This window comes from Perna viridis, chromosome 2 (genome assembly GCF_037379345.1).
Source record: "Perna viridis isolate PV_CMFRI_1.1 ecotype Kerala chromosome 2, ASM3737934v1, whole genome shotgun sequence".
NCBI lineage: Eukaryota > Metazoa > Mollusca > Bivalvia > Mytilida > Mytilidae > Perna > Perna viridis.
This window is the reverse complement of record NC_142446.1, coordinates 61,440,447-61,450,732: the sequence shown is the minus strand read 5'-3', so window position 1 is coordinate 61,450,732 and position 10,286 is coordinate 61,440,447. Positions and strand designations below refer to the sequence as shown.

The 10,286-nt window shown below is 34.6% G+C and overlaps 1 protein-coding gene across 1 annotated transcript; it reads left to right on the top strand.

Moving 5' to 3' along the window:
* The first annotated feature begins 319 nt into the window (after positions 1-319).
* LOC148626349 (uncharacterized) lies at positions 320-9,827 on the top strand. The gene is made up of 10 exons (XM_088571103.1): positions 320-489; positions 1,486-1,629; positions 2,147-2,282; positions 3,650-3,811; positions 5,339-5,487; positions 6,124-6,291; positions 6,854-6,894; positions 7,281-7,394; positions 8,541-8,557; positions 9,720-9,827. The coding sequence occupies exons 1-10, from the start codon at positions 320-322 to the stop codon at positions 9,825-9,827; spliced, it is 1,209 nt and encodes a 402-aa protein (XP_088427229.1).
* The last annotated feature ends 459 nt before the right edge of the window (positions 9,828-10,286 follow it).

The window sequence follows — 10,286 nt, the reverse complement described above, 5'->3', positions numbered from 1 at the left end:
CGTAGTAGTTTTCTGACATATTTATGTCGTCTGCTAATGATGTGACGTCACTGGGGCATTTGCATAAGGGGAATGACTCACCAATAAGTAGCGGTCCGAACTTTGGTATTGACCGTCAATACCAGATAATTTTCTATAACATCAGCTGATCAATGTTTAACGAATGTTAGAATTTATTACTGACATGCAATAAATAAACATATTGCACCTTGTCTTGGTTTTTTAAACATTACAGCAAATACAACTAACCATTAAAACAACATGGGAGAATGGTAAGGGGCCTTGTGGAAACCCCTGTCGAACACCTAATGTGGGGAGCATGAACCCATCTAGTCAGTTCAAAAATCAATTTTTGAAATTCGGAAACGGATCTAACAGTAACTTTGATATGAACTACGTGTTGACAACATTAAGCCTCAATCCATCTTTTGAACAAGGAGAAAGGAGATTCACTATTGGTATACCAAACACACCTAGCTTAGAACTTAGGTAAGACCTTGTTGTGTCCAACTTGTTCTACTAAATGTAAAATAAACAAATTAATTTCAAGTAAAGTAATACTTTTTTTTAGAACTTATCAACTCACAGTTAATACATACAAGTACAATCACACAAACAATATTCATTAGATACAACAAAGCGGAAGCACATTCGTAGTCACTCAGTCAAATATTTATATTACTGTTGTAATCTTGCACCTATTTTATCCCCTCTGCTTTGAAAACAGGTGTATCTTGAGATCATACGTCCGTCCTTGCCTTTTTTAACAGTTTTCCATACAAATACTTATCGTACCTCTTGATATTATGATAGAAGCTTTTGTTAATACATTGACTATATAGTGTATGTGTTTGTTAGCGGGGTAACCTTTAGTGAGCTCTGGCAACATCCCTTCAGCACCGGCGTATGGAGTGTTCATATCACAACTCATACGTTATGACTACGCAGACTTTTTGTATCGCGCTAGAATTCTAACAAATAGGCTTCTGGAACAGGGTTATGTTGCTACACTATTGAAGTCATCCCAACAGAAATTTTGTGGTCGTCATCAAGAACTCGTGGATCGTTACGGTGTATCCATCTGTTCAACGTGTTATAGCTTCGTCTACCCCGGACTTGACTTTTTATGAGCAACTCGGTGAGTGTTTCTAGAAAAGCAAAGGACGCTTACCCCACCAGTGCACCTGGTCCATGCTCCCAGTTTTTAGTGGAGTCCGAGTTGCTCATTTGCTTTTGTTACTTTGTGTGTGTTGTTTTAGTTACTTTATGTTCATTGTTGTGTATGTCTGTTTTCCATGTCTGGTCCTTATCCCTGGATTACATTTTTTTGATTACCGCTAGAACCTTGGTTCCCTTGATTACCCTTCGCTCACAGTTTTTCTAGTTGTTTTAGTTTTTATACGTTCATCTATTAGTTTGGCAATTTACTATGATAAGACTTTTGCATTATCCATTGAATTCAGATTTGGTATTCAACTTTTGCAGTTTTAATTCGGTGCTATGGTCTACCACGGCAAATGAGTCATTAGGAAACAACGTTCATCTAATAACAACGATTTTCTCTCACACCAGAAACGACACGGCCTTACCGAATTCAAGTCCTGTAGTGCCACTTCCTCCATATGTTGGGTGAGGGTATTCTTTTCAAATATGTAGATTTATTTAATCGAATGTGCTAAAAACCTTTTTAAAAATCTGTTAGACAAATTATGTCAACCCAAACTATGGTTTTATCTGTAATTTACATGCGAACCAGATGATGAAAGTCTGAAGAAGAAACGAGAAACTTAAGATTGTACCTCTTCATTTATTTGAGTTTTTTTATGATTTAGGAGATTGCATGCACTAGTTAGAAATTTCCAACTCCACTTTAAAATTTTTATTTTGTATCATTATTTTTTTATATAGTTTTTTTTTCCATTCGACCCAATTTACTGATATTTTTTTAATACAAAGAATGAAGTATTGTAACATTTATTTTACAGAGCCAAGTTTGTAATTTATATCGCCATGGCTGCATTACATAAATAAAGAAGTATCCTAGATATTTGGGTACGTTAATAAAAGTATTGTTGCTTAATTAAACATAGAAAAATACCTTTGATGTATATATATAACTAGTGAAATAAAAGAATATTCTTTGAAGGGTTCTTTTTGGTTGCAAGGCAGAAATAAAAATACCTATCATAGATCCTGAGGACGATGAAGTTACCTGTCGGTGGGCTGAACCACATGAATGTGGACAGGCATGCTCTAATATACCCCGTTCCACTCTTGATCAGGTATAGTTTTATGACACAAGTTCTTTTCACAAAATGTTAAGTAGCACTCCAGCTAAGAATCATGAAAAATGTGATTCATGGGTAAAAATCTACATATTTTTATTTTTGATATTTTGTCTGAATTGGCATAGTAAACAGAAATTAACATTCAGTTTTTCATATAATCCGTGTTCTTAGGATATAAAAATTGTATAGTATGCACTGTAGATTTCAAAATTAAGGGAGATACTCTGTAAATGACACTCAAATACAAATCTCCTAAGAGCAGGCAGATTGGAATGAATAATTACTTAGTTCATAGTATTGACTCATAAAACAACTTAATTACAAAAATAAAAAATGTGTTGCCTTTTTTTGGGTGTATCATATTTATCAGATTTTGCACGATTCTTGCAAAGACAGCTACTTATGATTTAAGTTATCACTTAGCTTTTGAAGAACCAATATGTCCATCTCATTCTTTTGAAATATAAAACAGATCATGACATAAACATCTTAGGGAAATCAAGGAAACAAGTATTCGAACGGTAATTCAAAAAGAACATTATCCAGGGGTAACGACTAGACAACAAATATAGACACACACACCAAAAACAAAAACAAACACATGGAATGGCCAAAATACCATGCATCTAGATTCAAAAGTAAATGAGTAACGTCCTTCGTTTTTCTAGAAACACCCGCCGAGTTGTTTATATTTTAAAGTTTTGTTCTAAATGACAACAACTTAAACGTTAATGTCAGTATGTTTGGTATTTATATCTCGTTTTCTATGCCTGGTTTTTCCTCCTCGACTGATTTTCGAATTTTGATGTAGCTTTGTCTGTATATCGTAGACATGAATGAAACCCTTTTCTGTTTCACAAAATACACTTTTTAAAAACATTGCAATTACAATTTAAAAAAATATGAAAAAAGACGTATATTAACCATAAAATGCGAATGAGTCAGTGCCATGACCGTTGGCAATCTAATGTACATACAAGTAATAATTATTTAACTTATGCGTCATCAAATGGGGATAGTGTTAATTAAAAAAATATGTTAATTTTGCAGACAAAAGCATTATCAATGTCGCCTTCTTCCCATTTCAATTTATTAAATATACTATCATGTGTTAAGAAATTCAGCATCTTCGTGTCAATTGTGAATTTTGGTCGTAAATTTTGATGTAAGACGTGTTAACTAATGATATACCCGGTAAGAACAGGGTCAAAATTATTTAGATATAGAAGGGCTATTTGCGTATTTGAACTAACACTGAATTTAAAGATTTATCAGATAAATAAGTTGGTTGATTGTATACAATCATAATACGCCTTTGATATAGTTCTAACAACACTTTAGATAAATGCTTTTGACTACAGGAATCGTGCACCATTGAAGTGGATGTCACTTCCGCTAACGGATATCACCCAGGTCAGAAGTACCGAGTTACCCTCGTAACTGAGGACTCTCCACGACATGATGTGTTCATCAATGGTAACAAATTATCACCTGGGGCAAAATTAAGTGCCATACCACTACAGGTATACATGAACAAGTTTCTTCGAAACTATGGTAGGGGAATACCTTTTTAATTTGAAGGGGCTAGGATGAAATTTGAAATAAAAATGCAGGCTAGTAATACGCAAGAATAATAAAAAAGATGGACAGACCATAAGAATTAAAATGCAGAACCTATTTTTTTGCATTTAAAAAGGCAGGATAGACAAGTGTATAGCTGACCAAATGTAATCATTTGCGCGTTCTAGACCAGCAGATAATAATATTAAGACTAGAAACACAACCAGCATTCACAGTGATAAGGCTTTGACCTCAGCTGACATTCTTGACGGTAGGACTATCCTTATACAATCTCATGAATCTTAAAATCTTAAAATTCAACACTTTTTAGTTAAAACACGTTTCACACTAACTTGCGATTAAATGTGTACTCTAGTTTTTTTTGTTCTAACTTCGAATTATTGACAAAAAATATTGAGCATAAAAAAAAAAACAAAAAAAGACAGAAACACAATTCAGAGACACATGGCCAAAACATGAAAACTAAAGACCACAACACAGCTCTAGCACACCAAAAAAAAAAAAAAAAAACTAAAGCACTTGCAGTGTGAACTCGCACAACAAACCGAGAGCGACATTAGGTGATCCAGATAAGCATATCTTGCTCCAAAAGCGGCATCCGTCACACTGGAAGTGAGTAAAATCAAGCAAGTGTCTACTATGGTGGATTGTCAACTCGGTAAGACGTGAAATCTAACTGAATATATGAAATTTAATAAATGTGACTGTCAAATATTTTTTGATATATTGCATGTAAATGAGATTTATAAGGTGTGAAAGATATAAACAAGGCGATAAGGGTAATATTGGGACAGCTATATGTCAAGTATGACGCAAGATTCATCCTGGTCATGTACCTGGAGAAATTTTAAAGGATTTTCGTTCATGAAACCATTGACTTTGTCCTTAGCCGGCAGAGACTATTTTATACGTCCTCTGTAAAGTGACGTTTGCAATTTACCTACTTATCTTTTACGTAATAAAGCACATTATTACAAAATATCTTACGCCAAGAAATGTTGTACGAAACAATCAAAGAAAAATATGTTGTAGGAATTTCAATCAGTATATGGAAGTATCCCAGCAAAGTTATTGGGTATATAGAAATTAATATGTCCAATTTGTCTTACAATCAGTGTGATCATATGTCTTGTAAGCGTAACTCCTCCTAAACCAATAGGAAGTTTCATGTAGCTGTACATAAAGCAAAACAGCTGTTCTGTTCTTTCAGTCCTTAGCGCCTTCAAGTTGAGGTAATTCAACCCAAAATATTCACAGCCTCCAGTAGATCAACCACCAATTTCGAGATCTCTATGACTTCAATGGAAGAATTTGGAACATTTAAAAAAAGTTTTTTTTTAAGTGATATCAAATTCAAAACTATATATAACTTTTTGGTAAAATCATTTTGACAAACTTTTTCGTAAGAACAAAAATCCGAAGATCTCATTAGTCAATGAATAAACAATGTTCTAATAAAACTTTTACAGTTTATAATACATGTTGTTAGTGGTACGGGAACTTGCACCAATGAAATGGATTTTGTTCCATTAACACTTCCTAAGAATCAACGGGTACCGTATCCTTTTAATCTTCCAAAATTAGAGAATGTTGTTTATATAGAATCAGCCAATGTCAGGTAAGCATTTAAAACATAAACTTAACCGTGAAATTAAGGGATGTAAAGTGAAACCTGTTTAAACCGAACCCTTTTAAATTGATTCCGTAAAGACACGTGTTCGTTTTTTAAGGGTCCATATACATAAAATCTATATTAACGAACTTTTAAAAGTGTCTGATTTAGGCGAGTTTTCAGGGTTTGGTTTAGACAGGTTTTGCTGTAGCTGTAGTAATAAGTAACCAGATAAAAACAACAGTGAAACGTAGAGAACAGAACATTAAAAGCAAAAAACTAGAGAAAAAAAAATGGAAGAATGTAAACATAAGTTGCATGCATTGTCGTAAGGGTATACCCCCACTTGTACAGGAAGTTGATATTGGCCCGCAACTGAAATGGCTTACAGTGTATGCCTCATCCAGATCAACCATCCATGAAGAGCAGAGATAATTGTAACGAAAAAAATGATACGGACTAGGTGGTTACAATATATTACCCTCAAATATCCCCAACTCGTTGAGTGGGGTTAATGAAAATATCCAGACAGCAGCAGTCTCGAAAATAGTTAATTAATATGCAGATTTTTGTATTATTTCGGCAAAAGATGATTTACTTTAATTTTTGTCAGCTTAATAAAAAAATCTTTTTTTTTCACAGAAACACGACATTTCTCGTCAGTGGGCCAAATGGGTGTACTTACCATCAACTATCAGACGACAGAGGACGCCATAACGTCACACGTTTGTATGAGCAGTGTCATTTTACACCAAGAGATCAAATTCTAGGAGATACTCTCATATGTGTATGGGGAGTAGATCCATTGGGGTATGTTTTGTAGTGAAAGTACTCTTATAAATATGAAACAAACTAAAATTGTGTGGAAAATGCATATAATCTTGAAATATGACATCTGAAGTGACCGTCATTAAATGGTATTGAGGATTGTAAAAGTTCAGAACAACTTGAAAACTACGAATGAAATTGAGCCTAAAATTGATACTACCTTATAGCAAGTGTGCGAAGCTTTAACAAACTTAAATCTGTTGGCAAATTATCATTGGATTGGCACAGAGGGTATCACGTGACATTACCCCATAATAAAGTGATATATTATACTCGGTATACCTATGCATTCAAGAACTTTTTTCAATTGATTTGAAAAATGAAATTCAAGTATTTACATGCTGTCTGTAAGTGGTTCTATATGTATATTGTTCTCGTTGGTCACAAAACAATCTGTTCCTGTAAATAATCCCATGGCTCTCTCTCTCTAGAGAGAGAGAGAGAGAGAGAGAGAGAGAGAGAGGAATTACAGGTGTACTTACTGAGTAATTAATTTTGTGAGGGTTTCACAAGAATTATATACAATAGTATCTTACTTTTGCAGAGTAACTAGTCAAGGACGTTGTGTGAATATCATAGTTGCAGGTAAGAGTTAAACTCTTGGAGGTGTCTCGGGGTAGGACCCCGTATCTTTGATAACTTAAATTTGTGAAACAATTTTTGTGAAAATGCCCCCCCCCCCAAAAAAAAGGCAACTGATTGTCTGATCCCCCCTTTTTGTTAATTTCTTAATTTTTTTCGGGATCAGCCCATCACGCATACTTGTGATTGTTATTCTAATTTCCATCAGTTATATTGTATTGCTAATTCGTGTTTACAAATAAGGGACTGTAAACCAGTCTTATTCCTTGTAGTACTAGTATGTGTTGAAAACCTTAAGTTTATATTTGTTCTGAATAATAAATGTAAAGTTAATTATAAAAAAGGAATATCAGTTACATATTTAACTAAACAACCTTGATTAATTTTAGGACGAAATGAATGTGCATCATCCCCTTGTCATGGAAATGAAACCTGTTATAACCTGTTTATGCAGCATTCCTGTCGCTGCTCTAATGGAAACAAAGGTCCATCCTGTCTACCAGGTAAATAAGAATGGTAAAAATATGTCTATCATATTATGCAGGTAATTATTTACAATAACAAGGGTCCATCATATAACAACGGTAAAATATGTATACCATGTTATGCAGGTAATTATTCACGGTAATAAGGGTCTATCTTGTCTATCAGGTACGGTAATAAGGGTCCGTCTTGTCTATCAGGTATATAAAAACGGTAAAATCTGTCTATCATGTTATACGGGTAAATATTTTGTCTATTGGCCCTACCCAATACATAACAATGGTAAAAGTTATATGGGTCAATATTTTGTCTATATGGTTTACCAAGTAGATAATAATGATAAAACCTGACTCTTGTTATACAGATAAATATTTAAAGAAATACTGTCCGCCCAAACTGTCAAACAGATAAATACCAGCCCGTGCAGGTCCTGGTATCAAAAGAATAGACCCACAGCAACGCTAAGCTTGTCGTAAAAACGACTAAATAGTGCTCAGAATCCTGGTCGGGAGCTAGGGCGCTCTGCCCACAAACTAACTGGTTTGTTTGCCCCAGGTGGTGGAATGGGGTACCCTTTGGCATGCTGTATGCTGGGGTCGTCAGGCCATAACACGGAACACTTGACGGCAAACCATAGTGATGCTCCGTGTTGGGAAAGTTGCCATGTTCCTCGCACGTTAAAGAATCCTGATGTGGCATTCGATAGGAGTAGAAAACTGCGCGCTCCGCCGCAGGATGCTAAATTGGCCGACCCTGTCCACTCTCCATATTTTAAGTGGCAATCAAAATTCGTCGACCTTATAATCCTTGTGTCCCATCCCATCTTTCATTTCACCATCATTTCTTGTTCATTTTATCATCCATTTCATGTACATCGCCCGGATATAGCTGAAACATTGCTGCTCTGGCGTTAAACACCAACAATCAATCAGAAAAGTACCATTTGTCGAGGACCATTTGGTCTTGCAGGTATTTTGGCAACTAGAGACAACCTTGTGAATTTTAAATGGTCTCAAGAGTCAATCCCATCTCATATGGTGACGAATATCCTTCTAAAATAATTGAAAACAACCTGTAACAAAAGTCAGTCTTATCTTTTAGACATATACCATAATAGAGGGGTGCAGACGTCTTAGTAATAATAAAAAAATTCTCATTTTTTTCAGATCCAGAAATCCTGCAGGTAAGCGTTTTAATTTTAACCCTTAAAGACAGTTGGTCGCTAAATATGAAAAGTTTTCATTTCATTACAATATTCATCAAGAAACAGAAGTCGTCTAACCGTCATACGTAGCAAGTTTCCATACTATTACAATATTCATCAAGAAACAGAAATCGTCTAACCGTCGTACGTAGCAAGTTTTCATTCTATTACAATATTCATTAATGAAACGAAGCTCTAGTAACTGTACAAGGATTCCACACTCAAAGGATTAGACTTTTGACAAACAGGACATGTTCTTATTGTTACCACTCGTTACATGTTTGTCTTGGTAAGGAATCCATTAACAGGGAAGACTAATACCACTTGTTACATGTTTGTCTTGGTATGGAATCCATTAACAGGGAAGATTAATACCACTTGTTACACGTTTGTCTTGGTAAGGAATCCATTAACAGGGAAGATTAATACCACTTGTTACACGTTTGTCTTGGTATGGAATCCATTAACAGGGAAGATTAATACCACTTGTTACACGTTTGTCTTGGTATGGAATCCATTAACAAGGGAGACATTATTAGAATATCAATGTATCAAGACATTGAAAGAATTGAGACGACGTTGTGATATATTAGATATAAGCATAAAAAAAACAACTTCACTTAAGCACATAACATGTCCCGGACTCCGTCCAATTTATCCAAGTTCTAATTACTCTGAAACTATATATAAAAATGGAAAATGGGGAAAAAGAAAGAACACTCTCGTTCGTGATGAAAAACATTTACCGTGAAATTATTAACTTTATTAAAAGGTTGTTGAAGAGTGTAAACAAATGGACGGACGATGGTAGAAAATACTACACAATGAAACCGAAAGATCAACTAATGTTTAAAATGTTGCTGTATAGTTTTCAATTAGATCAAAGTCCATCAATTCTAACAGAATTCTGCTCAATTTTGAGTACTTCATGTATATAACATTGAAAAATATATTAAAGCAAGATCTCCATAACATTTTTGCACTTGACACGAACAATTTCTAGTCCTGTCATATTAAAATACAATGTAGTTCTTTTTTCTTCAGAAGTCCGCTTTCCCGTTGGATTTTATCATAGGCGGTGCAGGAGGTGGTCTACTCTTTCTGTTATTGATATGTTTAGTTGTATTGTGTCTATATAAAGCTCACAAAAAATCTTCAAGAACAAATATTGCGAAACAAGAGAAAGGGATCACTGCTGTCAGAAGCTAGTTTATTTACCAGTAAAATCAACTTACCACAGTTAACTTGATGATTGGGACATTTAACAATCAACTACCAGTACTGAAGTTGATATATAATCTACATGGGTATGTGAATTGTTACAATACTATGTAGCTGGGGCAGATAGAAAATTTTATTTAGCAAGTGTTTTGATCCAGAAGAACGGTTCCAACCTCCTGTGTAAATGTATATTATGCATGATAAGTTTCTTATTCGTCTGTACTGCATTGTTTTATTGTCATCATCACTATCAATGAATTGTAATTTTATTTGATGTGGCAAAATCAAGATCATTACGGGCAAGTCATCGTGTTGATATTTTTACAAATGAATATACAGTGAAACCGGTCTTTTTTTACTGTAAAATTTGTATGGTTTAGACAAGTGTTCGGTTTACCCAGGTTTCAAATACATTTAAGACTTAAAAGTATAACCTACTCAGGTTTGTAGCTCACCTGGCTGATCTATTGAAATCACTTGGCGTCCG